General features: G+C 39.0%; 1 protein-coding gene across 3 annotated transcripts in view; it reads right to left on the bottom strand.

Moving 5' to 3' along the window:
• Nucleotides 1–21,673, bottom strand: part of SCAF8 (SR-related CTD associated factor 8) — a 155,282-nt gene extending 133,609 nt beyond the window's left edge. For all 3 annotated transcript variants that reach the window (XM_042016674.1, XM_042016673.1, XM_042016672.1), the window contains exons 1-2: nt 21,244–21,673; nt 299–382 (exon numbers count right to left, since the gene is read on the bottom strand). In XM_042016674.1, coding sequence (XP_041872608.1) covers nt 299–382; nt 21,244–21,273 — 114 coding nt within the window. In that variant the 5' untranslated portion in view covers nt 21,274–21,673. The remainder of the gene's footprint in view (nt 1–298; nt 383–21,243) is intronic.
• Nucleotides 21,674–26,865: the final 5,192 nt, after the last annotated feature.

The raw sequence follows: 26,865 nt of genomic DNA, 5'->3' as shown, positions 1-26,865 counted from the left end.
GTCAGTGTCTCCTTTTTAAACTGAGGAAAAAACCCTGTCTTTCAGATCTGATAGAAGAGTCAAACTGGTATAATTCTTTCTCACATATGACAACCAGCAAATGAAAGTCACACAACAAATTAAGCCTTCTGCTGCATTCCTGAAAATCCCCTATCACATTTGATTATAACTTGGAAATTGTAAACACAACAAGGGAGGTGGAAAGTTCTGAAGCAAATTCTTTAGACTATTCCACAAAATTATTTTGACATATATGAGAAATGTAAAAGAGGTCAAAATAAGTTAACTGATTTCTTACCTTTATAGCCTTGATTGCTGCCTTGGTGATCTGTGTCATTTTAGCTTTAGAAATGGGTGGCTTATAATCATTTAGCGAGTACAACTGCCAAAAAAAAAGAAAAAAAAAGTAATCAGAAATATAATCTGCAGTTGTAAGCAGAACACATTATTTTTCCACAAGAAAATACCATTTTTAATTTTCACTGGATTTTATGTATTAAGCAAGAAAAGGCATTCCCATTTAAGAAAAAAATTTTAAAAACCTCAATAACATATAATGTAATATCCAAAATGCTTAAAAGAGAGCAGTTTTTTCTTTGCAATGGTCCCTATATAAACACCTAGCTTTACTAGCACTAAATACTGGAGGCACTTCAGGTGAAGTTACAAAATAAATACATACAACATACAAATACGGTAGTTCTTACTAAGTTTCCCAGAGCAAAGACATTAATATACTTGAATACCTTTATGGAAGCATAACAAAATCTTAACTTAGTATATTCATCATCATACGCCTGCTGAATCAAGTCTTTTCATTTTCCACTAAACAAACAAACAACAACAAAATGTGAGCACAAGCATGTAGCAATTTTGTCACTTAAAACAGCTTGGTAATATAGCAGAAGTATTAGAAATACTTAAGCAAAAATCCAGCTGTGTTCTCAATTTCAAACCCAGCTTCTTAACTTCACTAATATCTAACCAGCACACCAACCACAGCACACAGGTAGTGAAGTTTTGCACCAATGTTCTCCCTGGACGCAGTATTAACTCCCTTCGTTTGGCTGGTACATACATCTCCCAGCAGAAGCAATCCAGCATGACAAGTATTCATCAGAAATTTGCTACACAGGGAAACTTTACAGTAACTTAATTCATAGCTATGACTGATGGGTGGTAATTAGAAACAACTTGTTCCCAAGGCTATTTACTTGTTGTAAAAATCTCCAACTATCCACAATATATGATTTTGAACAAAATGTTGCTCCTTTCTCCTTCAGCTCTAAGTGTTATAAGAGAAGGGACTGGCTGGTATTTGCTACTTTCAGACATAAAAAGACCAGACACAAAATGCCAAGCCAGATTCAAGGACATTCTTGACTTACATTTTATTTTTGTTTACAACATGTTTAGAAGCATGTTAGTTCAAAAATGGAGTTCTGATAAGGACCATCCATAAACAAAATTTTATTTCCTTCCTAGAACAGGAAGAATTGGAGTTCTTCCATAAAACACTAACTGAAACAGAAACAAAGCCAAAACCCCCTTCTCCTCTCCCACATAGCCTGAGAAATGCAATATATTGAACCAAATTAATACCCATACAGATATTTACAATATCTTTAACTTCCTAATATTTGCTATATTTGTGGTAAACTGCTAGCTCAGAAAGCATAGTTCAGAATTGTTTATATTTAATAAAGCAAACTGTAAGAGTAAACAGGATCACACAGTGGAAAGGATTAGACAATCTTAAATATAGGTCATGTTCCCCCAGTTGCTTATAATAATTTATCACTGATGATAACAAGTAGATATTCTTTCTTCATATTTGAGTTTCCAAGAGACAAGGATTTGTTCTCCTTCCAAACATGAGGCGCTCTTTTTTTTATACTTTCCTGTCAAAACTGGTTTTAACCAAAACTTCCTATAGCTGTCAAAACACAAAGTGAAAAAAATTGGTTTGTCCATGCATAAGTGTCTGTCTTCTCAGCTTGAAAGGATTTCCATTACAACTGTAAAATTACAACCAGTTAACAGCTAGACATCCACTCTTAAAACAACTGTTACTACTTCTCACTAATGCTAATAGTTGTTGCAAAATATTCTGAATTATTTCTGTGCTGCTCATACAACAAAAACCAATACATTTCTAAAATGTAGATATATGAATGCTCTTCACCACCATGAGGGAAAGGGAGAAAAGAGGCAAAACCCCAAGAGTCTCAAACCAGTTTCTTCTCTGTTTTATAGCTCACTGTTCAGCTTCCAGTTACTCACGGGTAATTACCAAAACGTAATCACTCATCCTGGCTACTGTTTGGCTGGATGTTGTGCAACTACAGCTAAACTACTTCTGGGAACACTACAGCACCAGAAACTTTTTGTTTATATACTGTTTCTTAGCAGAGCCAGTTTGGGCATTCCTGGTCAGCATTCTCAAGCCCGAAACACTAACTAGTAAAAGCAAAAACAATTACAGGCATGTGTGTGACGTCAGCCTAGTTTCAAGAAGCCACCTTGACAATCTAAAAGCAATCCCAGATGAGACTGGCACAGGAGCTCCTTCACCTACAACACACACAGCCGTAAGGAGGCAGAACCACTGACTCAGGTAGACAGTCACAGGGACCACAGCTGACCAGGCCACCAGCTTTGAAATAATCCAGGCTTTAATGGGGCAGTTCAAAGTATCAAGGAGGCCACTACACAGGACTGGGAAACAAGCAAGAGCTGCACACCACTGACACCTGAGACATCAGCTGTGTGCAGTCAGATGTCTTAACACCACTTATCAGGAATATGCCAAAAGCCAAAAAGATAGCATGGGCTGTTGCTAACATCCCGTTACTTTATTCCAGGTAGCAAAGAGGCAAATTCAGCATTAAGGACTGAACATCCAAGGGGGAAAGGTGGTGGTGGTAAGGAACCAATAAAAAGAGTAAAACTCAGCACTTCTGCAGAGAGGCTTTTTGGATAATGGATACACCTGTTACAGATTTTAACAGTTATTTAAAAAAACCCCACAGATCCCAAATTTAGTACCTGAAAGAAGCCAAGAAAAGAAAACACTCTTCTAAATTATTTTTCTTTAATTGTCTTCAAGAAGCTTTTCATTTACTGTAAAACATTTCATTTTGAAAGTTTATTCACTTGGAAAAACTGGTGATTGCCTTGACCCAGGTGCAGAAGGACCATGCAGTCAGCCTTGTACAATACAGAGTTTGCATGGGCTCTTTCCTCAAGCCGGTCAGGCTCCTTCTGGATGCCATCCCTTCCCTCACACACGTATCAAAGGCACCTCAATACTGAGGTTGCATCCAATCCCACTGTTTTAAGTCATCAAAAAAGATATTACATAGTATCTATCCCAGTGTGGACCCCTGAGGGACATCACTTCATACTGGTCTCCATTTGGACACTGTAGCCATTAACTACAACTCTTTGGATGCTGACATCCAGCCAGCTCTTTATCCACCAAACAGTCCTTCCATCAAACCCATTTTCTCTACTGCTAGGCTGACCAGAGAAGCAAGACTTGGTTGCCTCCCTAGTAATGAAAGCTTCTAGTTTTGATCCAGCATAGATGGTTTAGGACACTTGGAATTTGAAGAATAAGGAGTTAGACATACATGTATTATTTTTTTAATTTGTGCTTATATCCTAGGTCAATTTTTCCTGTAAGCCCTTTTGTACAGATGTTTAGTTAAACCACTTTGTTCTCATTAAATCCTGCTCTTAGTTTTGTAAGATGCTCACGCTCATTTGCAGAAGGTAACTGCTTGCCCTCACATAAAACAAGCCTTTAAATAAACCAGAAGACAAAAAAGGCAACACAGCTAAATAGTAAAGTCAAGGAAACTCTCTGAAATAAAATTATACACTTCAGAAGATCAGTAATAATATTCAAAGGGGATGGGAAGGAGTGGGAGTGACCATAAAATCTGGCTGGTAATGTACATGCAAAAGACGGTGCAATCAAGTTTGAGAAACAAACAAGAGAAACCATGAAAATCAGCACTTTTCAGGAGAGAGAAGGAATAGCAAATCTATTGAAGTGTTTCTCCAGGACAATCAGCACTTAGAGAAGGACTCATAGGAGATAAAGCCCTACAGCAAAAGAACGCCTCCCCCTCCTCCCCCCTTTTTTTTTTTAGCTCTACATACTAAGGAAAAATTGATTCCACACCAGAATCCTCCTGAAGTGTGTTTACAAGAAGGTAAATTTCCACATTGTGAAAAATAATGAAGTATTAGAACAGAATTGAAGAATGAAAAACTTGGTAGCAGCTGTGATTCATGAACTCATTTAAAACAGTCTCAATCTTACAGCTCTGAAAGACAGGAAAAGCAACATGAATTTCTGAGAAGGGTTCAAGGGAAGAACTAGGAAACAATGGATCAGTTAGGTTAAATGTTTGTACCAAAAAAAATAGCACAAATTACTCGAAATAGAAGTATTAGTTGACACACAGAAAATTCCATGCAGCTGTTCTAAGGAAAAGACACATCTCAGCATACTGTTCTTCTCTGAAAGACTCTATAAGCACAGTGAGACCACCTGGACTACCAAAACACATTTACCAAAGATCTCTCACAAAACGCTCCACAGAAACCAAGCTGTCCTAAGCCAGCCCTTGCATAACAAAAACCCCAACCAATTACTCCTTAAATACAGCCAGCAAATAATTTGAATGAACAGTCATTTGGTGCATGGTAAAGGGAAGTCCCAAGAGAGCCCACTTTTGCCTCCACTGTCACCTATATTCTGGTTAGGACAAAGTCAAACTGTCAAAAGCTGAAGAGGAACATCAGCAACACTACCGAGTAATAATCAGGCAGACAAATTCAGCACAAGTACACACACAGTGGACACTGGCTTTGAAGCTGGCTATTGCCATCCAGCAAAGAGATCTGGTGATAGGTGAGAGATTGCATTGAACATATCAACTCAAGAGTAAACCAGAAAAATCTCAGTAGTAAATGCAGTAAATGGACGTTCAGACTCACATTATTTAGGTGATGATACTAACCTACAGGGCACTCTCGACTCTGTATCTCCAAGGCTGGCATGAAATCATTAGAGATAACTAAAACTGTGGAGAAGCTTTTAAGCGAAGAACAAAGGTTCTTTAGCAGGTGAACAGGATTACTAAGGGGAGGCATATGTCAATACAACCTCAGTAGTGAGGATCAGTTGGGAAGGATGGGACCCGACGAGCAAACCACATGAGATGAGCAGGGAACAAGCAAGAGTCAGGCTGGTGGATGTGGTTCCAGATTGCCCACTGTGGTTGTCCTTAGCCTGGAAGGCCAGCTCTGGCATGCCTTAGAGGGAACTGACTCACCCCTGAACTGTTACCATGAATTTGCTAAGTCTGTGCCCTGATACCATAATGAAACACACCCACTCTTTTAAATAACTGTATAAATTACAGTCAGCTATCTGTATGTTAGTATAAAATGTAGCTCTCCATATAAAAGATCTTATTCAAATGAAGCTTGAGCCTTATCACATCAGGCAGCTGCATTTTTTTTGCAGTAGTAATACAGTTCATTTCAGAGGGTCGAAAGTGAAACACTGTAATCTTCAAGTGTCAGATGAAACCAGGAGAAGTTTCAGAGGCTTTGGAACAGGCTAGTTCACATTTACAAGCTGGAAGAACAAAGAAAGGGAGCAGACAGAAACCTTTATGGAAACTTCAAATAAACATGCTTTAGAGCTGAGCTACCATATGATTCTGTGAATTATGAAGAAAATCTGTCATTTACTAGCCACTTGCTTCTTTTCTGAATAAAAATCAACTCACATGAAGCATTTGCTCAAAAAGACAAAAACTGATCAGTATCTTTAGATGTTTGATTACTATTGAAAGATATTTGACCACCGACTAAACCTGTTTTTTCTAGTTATCTTCCTAAGTTCCCTGTTGTAAAGATTTGCAAAGTGAAAGTATTTGCACCATTTCTTATGTGAAAACCCAGTAAGTACAGACATTTGCTGTTGAAATCTGAGGCATTGCTGTGGAAAGCACCACAGTTTGTGGAGTCTCTTTAAAATGTACATTAAGAATTTCTCTCCAAACACTACACATCTATCACCTGCTGGTGATGTACGTACATAACAAAACCTAATTTAAAAACCACCTTAAAAGTTGATGGATCAATGTATTTTTCCTATTCGTTTACTAACTGATTTTGACCAGAAAAAGAATATGCTTATCTCAATCAACCCAAAATTTATCTCCAATCTATCCTACTGTCTAGGGAGAAGAAACAGTCTCCTGATACTTGCCCAGAAAAGAGCACTGCTCCAGTGATCTATGTATTCACCCAAGAGACACTCTGACACAGACTCTCCTAAGCAGTCACCACAACACAAACACAACATCTGGGAGAATGCTGCTTCAGTTAAGATGGAGTGACTTGGAATAAACTGAAAGGTTAAACCTTGATTAAAAAAAACCCCAAAACATCAAAACTGCAAATATCCATTAAAAATTTATACTAAGCTTTTTTTGGTACTGTCCATTCTTGAACTATGGCACATTACTCAGACAATTAAAGGTGAGACATTCCCCTTCTAAATGTAGATGGCATTATCACACAAAGATAAGGAAGGAACAAAGACTAAAATTCTACAGAATGGGAAAGGGGGGACAACGGAGGACAAGGCCCCTGTTATGTGTTACACAATCAGTGACAAGTCACAAGGAGTCTGACTGTACTGGTAAGGTAAACCATTCTTAAAGTCTTAGCTCAGGTTTTGAAAAAACAAGTGTTAAATTATTAAGTTAGAAAGAGCATTAATGCATGATTCCCATACGACCTTTTGGGAATAAGTTTATTTTCCTCTGAGAGAAAAAGCATAGCCAAAGTAAAGAGAATACTTTCAAGTTACTGTAAAAAATGCCAGTGTTTTTTCCAAGTCAGCACACTTAATAGTAGCATACATTTGATTTCAATGCCAGCGAACATTTAATGATCTATCAGTTTATTCTAGAAAGCTGTGGACAAGACTCTATACTGCCTCAAGCATTCTAGATGACTGAACATGCTCAGCTCCAAATACATTGCCAACAATACAGGAAACTACAAAGTAAAAATGAACATTAATCTTCTCAACCCATTTATAGCTAAAGAAAACACCAGATTAAATTAAGAGTGAATTTGTGTGGGGGGAAGTTGTTTCACTGGTTTTCTGTGTGATGATTCTATCCAACCATGTCCTACACACACTGGCATTTTGATAATTGGGTAGGGGACAATCAGTAAACTTTTGATAGAAGTATGCATGCTTATTTAAATGCTGAATATAAATCACAGGAAAAGCTTACAGGGAAGACCTGAATCTGAATGCCACTTCAGGGACAAAATGAGTCCACAAAGATATACTTACTACAAATCCTAATCTGTCTCAATGAAAGTAATTCCCAGGGTCATGTTCTTGCAAAGAATCAGATGACAGCCAAGTGTCCATGTAAGGCACATAACAGCTCATTACACAGACAGCATTGGAAGTCTTAAAGATGATCAAAGTTGTAGTGTTAAAGGTGGATTCTAAGACTATTTCTAAGCCTGTTTTGTTACTGTCTGAATTGTAAAAATAAATGTTGCTCTAAGTTTTAATTGTTTGGTTGTTGTCTCCTTACTCCTCTTCCTTTTCTTTGTGCTAAGGCATGGTAGAAAATTCATTGCTTTCAGATGATGCCACCAGTTCAGAAAAAAACCTAACAGAAACAGCCTTCAACAGAGGATGTTAATGAAAGCTAACATGCAGTTGTTCTTTTAGTGATACTTTGTTTGCAGATTATTTTAGTCACCTGCAAACTACAGTTCAGTGATTCCTGAGACAGCATCAACTGATATTTTCATAAAAATCTCTGAATTCCCTCCATATAGGGAATTCAAATCTATTTATTTTTCCGTACATGTAAACCTTCAGCATGTGCAACATCTTTTAGCAAAAGTGCATAGTTTAATCAAAACCTGTGCAAAGACACTCCCTTTTCTTGATTTGAACCTGTGCTCATTAGTGACACTGGATTTACTTAGCTTCTGCACTGGAAAACAATGATTTGCCCCTTCTGCATCTCCAGTACAACAGATCCCTATACCCTAATCTTCCAGTCACCTCTGTTCTAGCCTGAAAAGAGTATTGATATTTAACAATTTCTTATACAGACCTGTTGCATTTCTTTGACTCTTTTGTCCTCTGTAGATACAGTTCTGCCAACATGGTCTTATGAGGTACAAACCAGACAGCACGTGGAGTAAGATAAAATGGTACAGGCAGTATAGTGACTTTCTGTTTCTTTCCTACTAGTTTCCAGGACTCTTAACTGCTATTATGACTACTGCTGATCTTTAAACAGGCATTTCCATTTTAGTTGCAAGATTTTATTAATTAACGTATGATATGATTTCAGTGCCCATAAAGCCAGGGCTGCCTTTGTCATACTCTTTACCAACCTGCACTACCACATTTAACTTTATGAAACTGCAGGCTGCCATCTAACAGTACAGCAACATCCTTTTGCAATCCCTTCAGTACCAACATCCTGCATAACTTAATACCATCAACAAACTTTTTGCCTCAGAAGACTCCATCATGAAAAAAGACAACAATTTATTTCTATAACTTTTCCCCCATCACCCTTTTTAGCAGTCATCCATCAATGTAAGGATGCACTCTCCATTGCAATTCAACTTCTCAAACTTTTGGGAATGGATCTTCTCAACAATTTTTGGAAATCCAAGTAACACCACCTGATTCTTCCCTGCCCACATGCTTCCTAATTCTCTCAAAGAAGTCTCACACATACATTCAAATTATTTTCTTACATAAAAGTCGCAGCAGTTTTTCCTCATTTCATCATATTCACCTACATAATGTTTTAAACAAAATCAAATTCCTCTACTTACTTCTCATCACCTTCAACCGAGGCACCTTGTGTGTTCTTACATTGGGTAAAAATCCAAAAAAAGCCTCAAGACTCAGATTTTAGTATCATATCCTAAAACAAGCACTTCTTCCATACCACTCTCACCGATGCACTCAATCAGTATTATCTGGAAATAGATGGGAAATTGTCCTCACAGTGATTTTGTATACATTTGTTGGTCAATGGGCAAAGTGCCTTTTCCTCACACACTTCCTTCAGAATTAAGAGGTTCAAGTGCAACAAGCTACATGGATTTCCTACAGAAATGTACATCTATGTATCAGGACCAGGCTAGCAATTAAAGCCAATTATATTCACAATTCTGTATTTTCCTCTATCTGATAAAACAATATAATGATTTGTACAGCAAAAAGTAACAATGGTGAGAGCTAAGACACTACATATAAGGCAATATTCCGGACTACATAAAGGTTAACAGCATTATTAATACTCCTTTTTCCCAATATAATTTTAAATAAACCAAGTCCTATTTCCAAACTTAGGAGAAAAAAATACAGTCTTGCTTGAAGATCTTACAAGCCATATGAATTATATGTTGGAACTGGGGGGAAATGTAAAAGATCAGGTATATGCTATACATGAAGCAGAGAATTTCTGCTCTGTATTTTTTTCTTTAACTCTATTAGGAAAAGTGATCTTTAAGAGAAGACTTACTGAAAAGGAATTTATCCGCGTATTTCAAATTTTCATCATTCAGTAACGTAAACAGTAGTTTTATCATTTAAACCATCATTAAAGAAGTACTTAAAGTGAAATCTACTGTAAATACATGTAAAAATCAAAATAGCTGTAGTTTACAAGGCAGTACTACATGACGCTAAGCTACAGCCTAAAGCTTCTCAAGTGAAGACTAGACATCATGCACACGAACTTACATCCCCCAAGGATGGGCAGTCGCTTACAGAGCAAGTTACTACAGATACCCATGGAAGGCAATGGCACACTGCACTACTACAAAGCCCAGCACTCACTTCCAATGTCTTTCAGTGCTCTTATTTAATAGGCAAAAGAGCCAGACAGCTGTTCCTGAACCAAAATTTTGAATAAAAAATAGAAAAAAGTACTAACTTCATTAAAATTAAAAAAGCTTCATAAATAATACATCCTTTCTTTTTATACCTCTGCCATATCCTATAAAGACAAGAAAAGCAGCTAGGAAATAATTTTTCATATGATTTTGCCACTAGAAGGGTTGAAAGTTGTGAACAGCTCTAGTCTCATGTGATACAAAGGAAGAGATATTCACACAGACAAATCTCTGTAACACTGATACAGCAGCTAAAAGAATAAACATTTTGATGCTGATATTCCAGGACTCAGGCCATCTCTTAAGTATGAGATTATGACCAGTGTGAGGGATATCAGTTACAAACCTCTCTACAGAAATATTTTTAAAGTCTTCTCTGGTTGCTACCAGGACATAACACTAAAAAGACATCAAATAATGACATGACACTGACCAGACATCATATATACTAACAAGTATCTACAATTTCAATACAAAAAAACCCCAAAATAAATATTTAGAAGTCAGCCAAACACATACTATTTTAATAAATTAGGTTAACTTCTTTCATATTTCAATGGCATTAAAATAAATCAAATCCAATTGTTTATACAGAAGTAGTCACTGAATTGCTTACCAAATATTAATAACACCACACTGTAAAGAACAAGAAAAGAGCACTGTCATTTATTGCTTTAAAGCTAAGGACACTTATCAACAAATTTCTATTAGGTACATTTTACACACTCTCCTGAAATTTAATTTCTTGGAAATGTTGCTCAAATTGCATGCCCTCATCTCTCATTGAGTAGGATTTTAACTTGATGCTGGGTAGGACCTACCTATGAGAACTGTTATTTAAACCCTGTCAGCACTTTGTTACTCTCTGAGCTGCACATAAAATTAGGTTAAAATATACACCACAGATGTGCATGCAGGATGACCAGAATGACAGATGCTCCTTTCAGCATAAGGTATTTCAGTTTGGAGGAAAAAAAAAAAAAAAATTATATTCTTCCAGTAATCAACCAAGATGAGTTGCCAAAATCCAACATTAAAAAAGTATAGAATGAGAGGGCTTCAAAACAACAACTACCTCAAAACAACCGTTTTCAAAAACAAAGTGCATGACATGTGGTTTTAATTAACTAATTTAAAATAGTAGTCAATTTTCGTGATATCTAAGTGCATATTCCTTCAAAAAAAATTTAAAAGCAACCAAGGACACTCACATGAAAAATTCAGCCTCTCCCTACACATAAGCTATATTATACAACCCTGTTTATGTTTAAAAAGGACATTTAAATATTCATGCCAACTGCTGTACAAGCAACTAAGTGAAGTAAGATGCAAAGGTAATACGGCAGTCCCTCCAGCCCATCACATACCAGCCCACCAGAAGTCAGGTGTTACCACCACTGCATTTGTGTACTGCTTCTCTTACTTCTCTAGGCTTAAGGAAACACAATTATGACTTTCAAGTTTACTGAACCCAAACAATTTGAGATGGAATGACAAAATTCCATTTTAGTTTTCATATATTTAAGCCACCAGCCCATTTACAATTTTCTTTAAACCCCCACCATTACTCCTTTCAAAGAGAGCTTCTAAGTTCTCTTGGTACAGTCTGCTTTGTACAAATATGAACATAAAACTGGAATTTAAAGAAACCACCTGGATTTGACTCCAGTCTCCTGAACTCCAAACAACTGCAAAACAAATGCTTACTTCCAGTAGTGTCTAGAACATACTCCACTTGCTCTTAGCCTTTTATAAGTCATAAAATACAATTCCCCTTTTTCTCTTCATAGTAACTTGGGGTGTTTACTGCATGGGAACAAAAAGCTTAGAAAGACCTAAATGGACCAAATGAAATAGGTAAGAGTGAGCACTTTACCAATGCCTGAACTCCCAATAAGAGAAAGGAAGGATTGAACAAGATAAAAGAGTACCACACATGAAAACAAGGAAAATAACAGGAGCATTTCACTTCATGCAATTTTCTCATCTTTCTTGCCATATGGCTAATTTCCATCATTAACATTTTATCATTATTATATAGATAATTCTAGATCACCAAGAGGAAAACTGATCAGCTTCTGTCCCAATGTCAGTCTCCACAGATTTCCAGACGTGAGCTTGGGGGCTGCCCACACTGGCGAAGTACCCTCTGACCTTGTTCCAACGCACTAGTTTGGTAAAGTGTGGCACAACACGGAGTTAAAAGCCTTAGAGAAGTCAAACTATAATCACACCTCTCCAATTCTGAGATATGAAATATAGGAACAGATCTTAAACATTTTGAAAAATCAGACTCACACATTTTCTCTGCCAACTGTTTTTAGAGCTCATGACAAGAACTGTCTTGTTGTGTTGATTTCAAAATATCTCTCTGGATGTAGTTTAAAACCCCTGCATTCACAATGAAACTTACTGATTTAAAATTAAAAAAAAAAATAATCACAGTTTGTATTGGATTGAATTTCTCCAACCAATATATTTGTCATATAAATGGTCTCATTTCCTGTTAAGTGCTTAAGTGCTCCACTCCACTCTTGTGAAAATTAAGAAGCAAGTGGTTACTACTGCATATCTGTTAACCAAGTTATGAAGATCACATGTTACCTGAAGCTATTCCTTTTCATGCGAACCATCTTTGTTTTATTAATATGTGCAGGAGATTTGGTATTCTGAAAGACTTTGATTTGATCAGGTCTTTCCACTGGCTTCCAACAATCTGGTTAATTTATTCTAAGCTCTTTGGACTTACCCTCTGAAAAAGCCAGAAACATTTTAAGTATGGTTATTTCTCTTTCTAAAACTGCAATCACATCAGTAGCAAAATATTAGAATTGCATTTTTATCTATCGTACTAATTTCTATATTATACACTGAGAGCTCCATAAAGTCCTGCCACATGGCCAACATTTTTAAACCAACCATTTTACAGTGAGAGCAATTTACAGTATTTTGCACTTTAGAGAGAAAAGACAAACTATAGAATAACAGTGGTGGAAAGCAAAGAATGCACATAATTAATTCTACTTAAGTTTTTGAAAGTAACTAATAAATGCTGAAGATGGAGAACAAAAAAAAAGTAAGGAACCCTTACCACTCAACTCTAAACTAATTACTTGGAAACACTGAACCCTAGACTGAACCGCACAAAATGACAGATATTCTAAATTACCTTTCCCAAAAATGCACACTATTTCAATAATAAATTCCAATTCAAGTAAGTAAGATAGCTATTCACTTCCTTGCATAACAGCAGTGCACCTTGGTCAGCTGTTATAATGTTTTATAAAGCACAATTTCCTTCAATCTTTCAAAACCAATGTTATAAACAGTATCTTATAATAAACAAGCTCAAGGCTACCAAAATAGATGGCTTCAACCTCTCAGGTGTTGTTACCCTCCACTGTTTTACTGCTCAGCCACTATCCACACAAACCACTCCTCTTTTCAGCTCTGCCACTCCTCTCTGGGGCACTTCTTCTTTCGTGCCTTCATTTTAAATGGGAACCAGAACACTCTCTGCCAACCCTCAAAACCATCAACAACAAACACATTAACAAAGGTGCCAAGCCTCACCTTCCACACACGTAGTTTAGTAAATGAAACATGTGCATTATATTTCTGAATGTCAAATTATCAGCCACCCACTCATATAACCAAAGACAGGAGAAAAGAACAACCTCATGCAAACAAAAACCATGCCCAGTAAAACCAGCTACGTAGGCAAACTCTTGCAAAAATAAGTGGAAAGAAAATGGTCAGTTGTTGCATATCCGTAGTGGTCACTTTTCTAGAAATGCCAGCTCACTTGCCAAATGCCTGACAGCAGAAGCAGCGGGCTACTACAAGAAATATGCATTTCTGGTAGGGATAAATCTGATGGAGAGAGGGTCACGGTGACAGTGCACTCATTTCTTCTTACTTCTTCCAAATGTTTGCAACTCATTTTAAAGTCTGTTTATAAAAATGTCTCCTCCTGATCAGTACATATGGCAAGAACAGGTAAAAATGAGTACTCGTACAGAAGTTGCTGGACATTGTGTTTTTGCCTTAAAGAACATGTACCCTGAAGTGTAGAAGCAGCTCCTGAATAAAGTTAATAAAATTACCTACCTGACTACTGCTGTTGTCAGTGCTCCTGGAGAAATACTGCAGAAAAATAGATCCAAAGAAGTGAAGAAATGGAAGAATAGAAATACACATGCAACTTACAAAAAGTTCAGAAACAGGAACCAGGACCAATATTGTTTTGAACTTTTTTCATTCAAAGCCAAGCTCACTGAAATCTGGATGCACATATGAACAGCCAATTATGCACCACTGTCCCAGGCCTCACAATGGAGTTACACCAGTGGTTGCTGAGGCCACGAATGTGGGCTCTTAACCAAGGCTGAAGGAGCCATTCAGGATGAATATTTTGGTGGCTGTCCAGAGGTAAAACGATGAACCAATTTTACAGACAAGAAAATAGAAGACTTCTTCCTAAGTGAAAAAGGATCAATATGAGAGTAATTTAAGTATCTCAGAGTATTTTAAGACCTGCCTTATCAAAAACTTTTGTTCTGAATGGTTTTTTTCCCGTAAGAAAGCCATCTGGATTACCAGACACTACTTCTACAACTGCCACACGAAAACAAGACTGTTGTTCATAGAATGGTTTTGGTTGGAAGAGAATTTAAAGGTCATCTAGTTCCAACCCCCCTGCTATGGGCAAGGACACCTTCCACCAGCCCAGGTTGCTCTAAGTCCCATTCAACTTGGCCTGGAATGCTTCCAAGGATGGGGCGTGACTAAAATAGTGGCAAACTCAAGTAAGACTTGTTAAGATAATTTCAAGTACTCTGTTAAAGATTGTGGCCCCAGGTATAATCTTGGTAAGCAGGTGACAATCAAAGGATCTAAAGTTATGAGAGTTAAGAAGGGTATTTGTTTAAACTGCAAAATGGCTCACTGCTTTCCAAATGAGTAGCAAATAGGATTGATACTTGTAACTATCCAGTTACAGCTCCAGAGTGTTTGCAGAACCTGGAGATCTACACAACCATTCCAGGCTCACAAGGATCTAATCTAGATCAGTTTAAGAACAAATTGAAAGTCTACGCATCTAAGACTGAAAACCTATCAATGTTTGTCCTATATTCCTTCACTAAAGAAATGAGGTTCTTGAGCAAGACATGCACCAAAATAAAACCAAACCCTAACATTTTGGGCCTTTAACACACACCTGCATGATCATGTCTTTCAAGGCCAGAAGTCAAGGTTCTATGGCTGGTGAAAATCTAAGGTCAGATCAGTCTTTAAAAGTGTGATATTAAAACTGCAAACATTTATTCAGCACACATGGAGACATTTAACCAGGTGAACATCAACTTACTATTTACTGTATCTTGAAGAGAAAAAGACTTCCTTTCCCTATACTCTTTAAAAAAATAGTTGAGAGCCAGCAAAGTTCAACTCTTGCTGGGAAACAACACAGTAAAATACTGACATTTCACTGGTACTACTCCTAATGTCCCTGAGAGCAAACAGGAAACTAACAAATTCTTACATATTTTGTTGCATCTTAAGGGAATTCATATAAATATTCACGGCTTTTTTTCTCTGAGAAACACTACAGGATTATACAGCAAAATAAAATGGAAGACATTTTTCACATCCACCCCAGAGGTTAAGAATGAAAAACAGAAACAACTTTTCAGATGTATGAATGTCCACATGCAGATGCACACATCACTTCTTCTTCTGACAAAAGACAAAAGTAAACCAGAAGCTTGCATCCCAATTTGCTACAATAAAATTTAGAAGCATCAGACTGTAAATGGGATATCAAATAAACAAAAGGAAGAAAGCTTTAAAATTATCACAGCTGCAGAATCCTTCAAATAGCAGAGGATATAAAAGATATTCTTTTTTATGGCTAGTAAAACATAGTGACAGAGAAGAAAAAATAGATACAGGTTTTCTCATTGTCACAGCATAGTCAAAAAAACCCCCCTGCAGATGTTTCAGGTGCTTCGGCCAACATGAAACATGCAGCAGAATCCAAGAAAAGTATCTTGACAGGGAGTAGCTTATGTGTCTTTTCACTGTTCCTTAACATAACTGCTACTATCTACTTGCAATCATGAAAGCCCTGGCTGCTCATTTTAAAAAGCATCCCTTTTTCCCCCACTTTCCCCAGCTATTCAGCATCAATCTCTATTTAGCATCTTCATGAGGCATACCATTTAGCTTTTTTTAGTATCAACTGGCATTCTTTCATGAAAAAAGCCACCCCATTGACTTAGAATATGTTATTTAAATAAAGTAGTTGGAAATAGAATATTTGGTTTAGCCTTCTGTACTTTTATGCACCCATACTCCAATGCTTGATATTTAAAATGTGGGTCATTTCCAAGGGTCACATTTCTGAAATTGCAGACCACTGAACTGTTCCTCACTGACCCTTAAAACACACCTTCCAAAGAATTGTCATGAAAATGGTGGCCAAGATAAAACGAAGTGCAAATGACGTATAGAGACAACAGCATTACCAGTAAATGATCAGCATCTGCTGTGTCCCTACCACTGATCAAATTTCTGAATGACAAGTGAACCCAAAAGTAGCAATAGGCACTTTATATATAATCTTACTTGACTCTTAAAACCATTATGCACACCAAAAGCTCAGTGTACTTTATGATGAACTATGCAAGGACAACCATTTTCATTGTCAGTAACAGATGAACATCAACCTAGCAATGCTGCAGAAGTTTTTATTATGACTCTCACACTGTAGAAGATATTTAGGTAACAACAAGAGAAAAAGCACAGGAACCTACATCACTTTAAACAAACTGTAATAACTGCCTTAACCTTACAGCACTTTATGTGCATCCTCATCTTTAAACACTTTAAGATGTAGGATATTCCAAGTCTTCACGATGACACTTGGTTTTCTATTCAACTCCCTTGTATATGAAAGTATCAGCACCCAACTGTACAGACAAGAGGAATTGAGCTTTTCATACAAAACACACTCAAGTGAACAAGGCATTTACGAAAAACACATTACTTTCTTGTTCCAGAGTTCCAAGGGACTAGCTTTGCCTTATTCTATTTTACCTTTTTTTAAATATACAATTGTCCTTTTCTCAATTGCCTCTACAATGTCATAATATACTGCCTTGCCTGACAAGTACAAATACAGCTGGAATTTGTAGCACTGGATGCCAACAACTATTGTGCATTGGATTCAACAGTGTAAATTCCAAATCCAGATATGCTATCAAACTCTCCTGAGTAGGTTTTACCCTTACTAACCTTCTAAATGGCTGTAAATCAAAGATGCAAGTACCAGTATCAGCAACTCAAAATGAAAACAATATTCAATGATTTGACCAAAGCATGCATAGCTTAAGCAGGAGATATTTTTGCTTTGTTTCTAAAAAGAATGCAAAACCAAAGATATCAGTAAACACCATGAACAGCAAGACTTGATGAAGCTCATACAAGGAGAGATGTATGCCTGTATGTGAGTAGAGATATTGATAAGCATTAAACTATTAGAAACATTATATTTAATTGAAACAGATCAGTGAATTACTATTGCAGCTTTTAAAAAAAAAATATCTAAGTCGAATATGCTCTTTTCAAGATTTCTATTATTTAATTCTTACAGATGCAGTTATAACGGCTACACAAAGCAAACTTCAAATATTCAATTCGTGTTGTATTTAAAAATGAATCTGCGATCTCTGTTCCCCCTAAAATAAATTACAATCCTATGACTATTTATGTGGCTTTAAAATTATTTACATTTATTCTACATAGTAACATAGAAATAAATTTTAAAATAATTAAATGTGTTTCAGAATTAAAACATCCACTGGTCTTCTTTTCCCACACTTCTCTGAACACAATCTTCACATTATAAAGTGAAAAATAATTTAGCTTGCCACTGCAAAAAGGACAAGTATTGCAAGAAAACTGTGGAGTATAGCACCCAAAAGCAACTTCAAGTACAGTAACTGAAAGCAATGTGAGAATGGCCTGCTAGAGTTGATGATGACAGCAGGACTTTAACACTGAGCTGACTATATAACAAAAACTGAATTTTAATTACATACATCTGCAATTAAATCATTGTCATCTGAACACTGGAACTGTGAGGACACACATGCTTGCATCTAGTCCATTTCAATTCCTCTTTAACCAAATACATTTTACAGAACATATAGAGAATTTGAAACACTTCAGACATTTTCCTCTGTCAAGACCTGTTCTTGAATCTGATTCTGTGCTTTACTGAAAAAACTCAGGGCCTGAACTGAGGCCTGGTGGAAAATGATTCTGCAGCGGTAAGTCTTCATGGTGCCAACTGTAGCAAATGATAAACTCTGTGCTACAAAACATTGCAAATTACCTTAGCACTATACTAAGTCAGTTGTATATTATTCCAATTTTCATCTGCCAAGCAGTTTTAATCAATTAGGAAAACATCACGAAACCAATACTGAGCATGTTGTATTTAGGAGCTTGATTATTTCTCAGCTTTAAATTTACCTTTCCCAAGACTTTAAATGTTAGGGCTAATTTTATATATACAACTAGGTACAGCACAGACAATGATACGTATCATCACTAGACATTGAACAGATTTCTGCAATAGCCACCATTATTTCCAGTAGTTACTGTTCAAATAAACTTGAAATTCTTCTTTCTAATCAAATTAGTGACGAGCCTATTTTAGGTACTTCAATCCTGACTGCCATATAGGATAGTTACAATACAAGATACTGCTCAGCTCACATACACTTTTGGAGTAAGCTATACTCCCTAGATGGACAGCTGCCTTTATTTTAGCTTCACTGCAGAATCCAAACACAACTCCTTCCTTTAAAAAAAACCCACCCAAACAAAAAAAAAATCAACCCCAGAAGTACCCAACCTGCAGACTTAAGTGTTTAAATGTATTGGAATGTCCTTTCTAAAGCGTTATCTGGTTTTCACCAGTAAGTTACATAAACTGTTGTAAAATTATTAACTGAATGCAAACTGCATAAAAGAAAGTATGGTAAAAGTTTTAATACTATTTAGTCTGTCCCATCTGCTGCTAAACTTAATTTACATCTATTTCAAGCCAAAAAACTCTAAAACAGAATTCAGACATTGGTTCTGGAGCTTAACATGACCTTAAACATAATATAAACAAAGAACAGGATTTTACAAGTGAAGTACCAATATTTTCTAAGTTAATCAAAACCATTTAGGAACAGCAATGTATAGACTCATACACTTTAGCTAATTTAAATATTTAGTGATCATTTCACAGTTTAAGTTGCAAGGTGTGGACAGGTAAGTTCAACCTGAGACAATGACGGAAAGTTAATTTAAAGTCAAGTTCTGCACTGGGTACAGAGGTGTTAAGAGTGGCTAGTGATGACACTTGGGATTCCTTAACTGTAGCAAGTCTTGCACCATTTACTTCCAGGATCAGGGGTTTGTTTAGTCATGGCATCTTTAGAACCTTCCCATCACGGTAGCCCAGCATTCAAATACAAACACAGGTTATTATAGATACTGTCTATTTATAGCACAGCAGATAAGTTGGTCAAAATGACACTGTCAGATATTCTGCATTTTCTTTCCCAACAACCTACTGTCTACCATTTTTTAAGCATTTAGAAAACAAGGCATAATCTAAAGCTCTCTTCTCCAGCACAGCTGCCACCTTAAGTCTCAGACTTAAGTGCTAAGCAAGTCAGTCGGAAGCTGTTTTTCAACACGAAGAGGAAGACTTCTGCTCCTACTGATAGGTAATAGAAAGAAAATGTTCTGAACAACTTAAGATCTTCTGTTCTTGTGACCAGATTCTTCCTTTTCCCCACATAACAACATAGTACATACACCAAACAAATAATAAAATACGAATAAAAGTTTATAGTATTTATTTTTCTTCTAGTGGCCACAATGTGCTTTCTTCTGTTTCAGAATTCAAATCGCATAAAGCGCAACACCTAGAACTGTACATCAGTAAGGGCTGTACAACTGCTCCTGAGTTACCGGAGAGTACCTGCTCATTTTGAAAACCTATCTTACCGTGCTTGTAGAAACAACAACATGGTTGCCATACTGTTCCACCACAGGTCAAATGAAACCATATTATTTAAAATCATTAAAACCGTACTACATCCCTGCTGGGGCTAGCAAGAGGGCAGCTCGGAGCTTCAGCATGCGAGCAGTCCGTATAAGTATACACTGTAACCAGAGCTGATACTTTCTAAGGTCAACAGAAGTTAAAATCCACTTTGCAAGATGTAGGACTCGGTAAGAAAAATAGGTACTTGTTTTTCTTGCTCGTACATTAACTTCAAAATATAAATGACACAAACTCTCACAATGAGAGCAACAAAGCAGAGTCGCCACAAGAACCATCCTGCAATAAAATAAACATTAACTCTCGGCACAAAAGAGAAGGCAGGTGCCGTATGAACACACTTCAGCCTATGTGTATGTATGTGTTCTTGGATGCCATAGCCCACTCTCTTCACAATGCTTCAGTGCAGGATCTGAGCTCTGTGCAGCATGTAGGGAATGTCTGCTTCCATCCTGACCACTGCGAATATACTACTCTCAAACAGGGAGACAAACCTCCGGCGCCTTTGTATTCCCTTCCCGAGATTAAAAGCTTAGCTGCACGAGGTGTTGAAGTGCGCGCTGGCGGGGTTCGGATACACAGGTAATTAGCCAGGAGGAAGGGGGTGCCAGGAGAGACGAGGGAAGGCGGGGAAGGCCACAGTCCCCGTGCCCAGCGAGTCTGGAACCCCCCTGCCGCCCAGCGCAGCCTCCTCGGCCGCTGCGTGAAGTTGGCCGGGCATCACCCGCCCCACCGTAGGCCAGGCGCAAGGAAGAGACCTCTTTCTCCTCCTCTTCCTCGGCCTCCTCACGCGTTCTCCTCTTCCCCCAGCCCGCCGCCAGATCTATTCTTCCCCTTCAGCCGCCCCCAGCCTCAAGGCGGAAGGAGCTGGGGGGAGGGGGACGTCTCCATTACCCTCTCCACCCTCCCGCTTCCCAGGGACGGCGACAACGGCCCTTTCCCGCCCGACGCGGAGGGGGGAGCCCCGGACCGGCCTGCGGGAGAGCTCCCTCACCACCGCGACCCCCAATTCCCGCAGCCTCCCCGCTGCGAGGAGGGGGCAGGGAAGGCGCCGGGGCCCCGCCCGCTCCCCGGCCCCGAAGAGGGGAGGCCGCCGGGAAGGGGTTACACACCTCGCTGTTAAAGGCTTTCACAGCCTCCATGTCGCGGCGGAGGCGGGAGCCGGGCGGCTTCTCTCCGCTGATGGCGGCCGGGCCGGGCTGGGCCGGGCGGGGGCAAGTCTCGGTCCGTGCGTGCGTGCGCTCCTCGCTCAGGGGCCGCCCGGCCTCCTCTCCATGGCGGGTGGCGCAGGGGGCGGGCGCGGGGGGACGCGGGCCCCGCTCGTTTCCGTCTCCTCCTCGCCCCTCTTCCCGCCCGGCGGCGCCGGCGTTCCCTTCCCTCCCTCCTTCCCTCCCTCCCGCGCTGGGCTCCGGGCGGCCGCGCCGGCAGGAGATGGAGGAACAACGCGCGGCGGCTGCGGCGCGGGCGCCAATATGGCGGACACGCGGGGGCTCCTCGCAGCGCAGCGCCGGAGCGGCGCAGGCGGCTACAGCGCCGCCTGGCGGGCAGCTCGCGCACCCCCGCCCGCGCCTCACGGGCGCTGCCGGGATGGCGGCGCGTCCGCCCCGCCCGCTCTGCTCCTCCCCTTTTCCCTCCTCCCCCTCCTGAAACCGGCGGGAAGGAAGGGGTTACGGGAGCGAGGTGTTAAACCTCGTCACAGGGGGCAAATCCAGGAGTTCTTGGGACACCATTTTCGCCATTTCCGGGTCCCCGAACCATTCGCCTCCTCACGCCCCGTCTCCCCCCAACAAGGCGCCGGCGAAACCGGGAACGGCATGCAGGCTTGAAAAAAAGCAACGGGAAAAATAACCAGCGGGACGTAGGAGGGGAAAAAAAAAATCGTAATTAGATAAGCCCAAAAGCAATCAGTATAATTTATCAAGAGGAAAGGAGAAACCCCACACAATCGTTATGCAAATCAATCACAAACCCCAGTGCACTTACTACATGAATGTTATATCGACACCAAAAAGTCTCCAAACCCAGCACCAGGCATTAAGGCATTTCTGTTTGACTACCCAGGGTGTATAGCCAGGTTAAGTTTCAGATAGGGTGCACTTCCCCACGCCCCCACCACCATGCCCGACCGGCAGAGCACCTGCCTCTCCCTGAAGCACAAACACCCTGCTTAGCTGAGAAATCCCAGCAGGAGCAGCTCTATCAAACAGGAGACCTTGCTTCCAGGGCATAGATTTTTTGTTCCCTCAAAACACAGTCACCACATGACTCACCTTTGACAGGAAGAGCCTCAAGGAGCTCAGAAGCACTGAAGATGAAACCTTAGGTTTGTCTTCAGCGGCTGCTTTCCCCCACTTGGTTATGTTCTTTCAGGTCTACTGACACAGTAGAGATATGACAGCTCCCATCTGAATTGCATTTCATAATTTTCCAGTCACAACTTTAGGTCATGCTCTGGATCTATCCTGCTCTCACAAACGACCCTCAGACCAGAGCCACAAAGGCTCTTCATAGACAGGGAAGATCCCACTTGAGGCCTGAGTCAGTGACTTCAAACTGAAGTGGGCTTTATTCAACAAACAGGGTAACATAAATTAAGCCAAGCCCAACACTGGAGGGAGACCTGGAATCATACAGCTCCATTCTTACAGAAACGAGAGAGATTACTAAGTCTTTGTACAAAAGGAATTGGAAGTTCCTCCTGTCTTACCCCCCCAATAGGCTTACTCAAGAAAAAAGCCCATCTCTAGCAACCAACGTTGTTGCAGTATCAGGCCACCAAGAGGGTCAGTAAACAAGAGCAAATATCCTATTAGGATGAGAGGACTGTGTCTGTTCAGACAATTTTAAAAAACGGCCATGGGGTAGGGAGGACACCCAGTAGCAGCCAATACCTGCAAAGTATAATGACTGAATTAGGCTTGGTGACATTTGAATGTTTTTAAACAATTGAGTGAGGCTCTTTGCAGACCTCCTACACAGCAGGAGGTCAAAAGGTAGTTTTCATTTAAAGCAGGGGAGGTTCTGACAACCCAAGAAAAGCCTTTTCCATTGTGAAGATGGCCAAGCAGTGGAGTAGGTTTTCCAGAGAGGCTGTGCAATTTCTAGTCCTTTATGAAGTCCCATGGGATAAAGACCTTAGCAAGCTTCTCAGAGTTCACAGCCTGACCCTGCTTTGAGGCAGAGATTGGACTAGACAAGCTCCCCAGCTCCCTTCTAATCTGAGTGGCACTGGTACTCTAGGAACTGCAGAGCTCAGTGCAACCTTCTGGCAGTCTCTCTTCACAGATGATTCAGGAGAAGCACACTGTGCTTACCGGGAGAGACAAGGCTTCTGTTTTTCTCTTGGTTTTTGTTTGGGTGGTTTTGGTTTTTTTTTTTTTGGTTGGGTTTTTCCCTGTGGGAATTAAGAGTAAATAAAATATGAGGAGACAACTCTATTCGATTTATTGTGAAGACTTTACAGGGTACTCATTTTACTACTAGAGTAACTGCTCTAACTATTTACCTTGTACTCCTCTGGAAAGCTTACTGAAGTACTGCAGTTACAAACAATCCTCCAGGATCTGGTAACTTCCCTTTTAGATGAAATTGAAGCAAGACTAGTTTTCCCCAGTAAAATGGATGGAATAACACGCTGCAGAAACTTTGTGAAAAAAGTTTTGAAATTGGGTTCAAAGGGATCACAAGCTACCACTCAGTTGCTTTTCAGGAATATTTTTTTCCAGAAGCATAAAAGTTATTCCAATAAAGGAGGAACCAGAGAAGGAGGGGTAGGATTTTTACACTTAGAGACACATACAAAAAGCTTTGACCTCAAAAGCAGAGTCTGAATTTGTAACTAAGTGGTTCCCCTCTCCCCACATTCAGCCTGCTTTCTGTAGGTCTGTAATAAACATTTAAACAAGTATTTTTACAATTTAAAATATTGAGGTAGCAAAGCCTTTTAACAGCCCTTTTTAATTCCAGCAGTAGAAAGAAGAGCAGCACAGTACATCCTTGATCTGAGAAGGAGCCAGCTGTCATCCAAGAATGAGAACTAGGCTACAGAATGAATACTGAAAAATATCTCCGATTATATTTATATGGTCTAATTAAGCAAACATACCAAACAATGTAACATCTAAACAGTGCTAGTGCAGAAACACTGGCTTATTTTGGGGCAAGGTGGCCTTGCCCCACAAGGCTCTCTAGTTCAGTGACTTGCCCTATCACTCCTAGCACACCAAACCTGGGAGATTTCCAATTGTGCTGCACAGCAGAGTTAAGTGCCAGCTTCCTGCACAGCACAAGCTTTCTGCAGTTCCAGTGCTCTGCACAACTGGTCAAACTCATACCAGAAATATTAGTTTTGCAGATGACATCCCGCTTATTTTCCAACATGTCAATGAATTATATGTGGGATTTGCAATGATGGGGCATGCTTCCCATGTGGGTACAATCACCTAGGTTTGCAATTCTGAGAGAAAAGCAGGACTGAATAGATCTTTAGTCTGTCTTTACTTTTTCCCCCCATAAGAGAAAGTAAAATAGGTATGCTTGCTTTTTTTTATACTTCAGACATGTCCAAATAGAGACTCAATAGATCAAACAAGTGTCATACTGGCAAATGCCCGTAAGAAAGCTGTCATTCAAGTAAGTAGTTCCCTGTTTCCTCTCAGCAGAGGAAACTACATGCAAGTGTCTAGAGGGAGAACTGGTGTTCCAGTTGGCAGAGAACAGAGGAAAATAGATCTGTTATTAGTCACTTGTAGCTTCAGGTAAGAGGATGTCACTCAGTTTCCCTCATACTAACTCCACAATTTTTTTGAATGCACAGCTACAAGTCATCCTCCATGCACCCTGCCCATTTCTACTTAATTTTTCAGTGCATTCTCAAGGACTATCTTACAGTTTTTACTGAACTTTAACTCATTTCTCCCCTCTGTCCTTCTTCACTAGCTCTACCTCATCTTCTTCTTTCATTTACATTTTCAGTTCTCTTTTACTATAAACATTGTAAAAGCTTAAACTCTAACTAAAAAGTATGGAAATAAATTTTCTGTTGAATTTTTCCTTATGTTTGTTACAGATATGTTCACATAAGGAGCTTCTTTTCAAGTTTTAAAAATTTCAGAGGTTGAAAGAGAATTTTTGAATCATTTGTAACCACACATTACTCATGATAGCCTGATAATTTGGAACTCCAGTTAGTTTACTACGCAGTTCCTTCTGGTCAAGCTTGACTGACTCTTGCACTTATCCAAGCATGATGGTGTCAGACTCTCTCAGCACGACACCACAGAAACAACCTCAAAACAACTTTATTGAAAAAGCAATTGGAGATTTAATTTACAGGCCAGCTACTTCTCTCAGAGGCACACTCTATAAATCTGTTGATTTCAAAGCAAGCTGCTTTAATCAGGAAAGGAGAACAGTCTTGGAAATTTCCTTCAAGTAACATTTCTCAGACTTGCCCATAGGAGGTTTGGATAACCTGATGCAAAAGTGTGTTGGCACTACAAGTCACACCAACCTTGGCAGTTTTAATAAGCTTAGCCAGAAAGCATTTACTAATGTTTTCTTATTCTGTGTGGTGTTCTAATCCTGAAGCTTGAACTTTGTGGCATCCTGTTTATTGATTGTAGTGTACAATTACAAGGTAGAACAACCATTGTTTCCTACAGCTGCATAGTTGCATTTAGTTCTGCTCCTAACAGGACAATTATTTTAAAATACAGGTCAGACAATGGTTTTACAGTAGCAACTATACCATGCTTGCATCGTTTTAATGTAACAGCAGAACTACAGGGTTAGAAAACCCATGTTTTCAGCTTGCAAATACCATAGAAGACATAAGAAATGTTTTATATTAAATTCCAACTGCAAACATATCCACTTTTTTTTTTTAAGGGAAACTCAAATTAGTAAAAAAAATTATGGTTTTTTTTCATTAAATATGTCTATAAAACATATGTACTGAAATTGCCTTGAAGAATTCAATCCCAGCACAAAAAACCTTAAACTTTCTAAAATATACTTAACTATTTCAAGGAAAATTTAAGGATGATTCATTAATAAATTTCAGACATTATAAACAGCAGAAGACTGCTTATTTGGGGTACTGCTGTTTGAGGAGGAACAAGCAAGCCTATGGTTTAAAACCTGAAGAAAGAACATTAGAGATGATCAACTCTTCTACTAAAAAACAAGAAAAAAAAAGAAAAAAAACTGTTTACTAGCTGTCTTTTTACATACAGGCTAACAGGAATGAGGGCAGACCTTAACCAGCAATTTGGATCACTCCTTCATATAAAGTTACTTTTTCTTTCCTGCTCATGCAGATCAAATTTCCGACTTGCATCAATAAGGCTGCAAAAGCAGAGTTATTTTTCCCATCCTGCTAACTCGGCATAACAAAACTGAGCACAATACACTAAGAATCATTTCCATAATTTCTCTTTACTGTCTCTAACAAATAACAGGAAAATGAGAAATTTTGGTTCAAGCTTTTATAATTTGCTTTGAGTTCAACAATTTAGATTTAGACCATTGCATTCATTATCTTAAAAATCTGCATAGACTTGAAATCAAAATTTTAACCAATGCTTAAAATGACTTTTTCTATCCAAAGTAGAATGTGCAATACCACAATAAAGACAATAAAAACAGTAGGCAGATCTCATAGGCACAGGCCTTTGCCACAGGTATATATGGAACTGAACAAATTTTTCTGCAGTGGTTGGTCCAGACTCACC

Source organism: Corvus kubaryi, unplaced genomic scaffold (genome assembly GCF_017639235.1).
Source record: "Corvus kubaryi isolate FWS band 111438036 unplaced genomic scaffold, C.kubaryi_AGA036_p1.0 split3-73, whole genome shotgun sequence".
Taxonomy (NCBI): Eukaryota; Metazoa; Chordata; class Aves; order Passeriformes; family Corvidae; genus Corvus; species Corvus kubaryi.
Note: the sequence above shows the minus strand (reverse complement) of the source record. Positions and strands in the feature narration are given on the sequence as shown.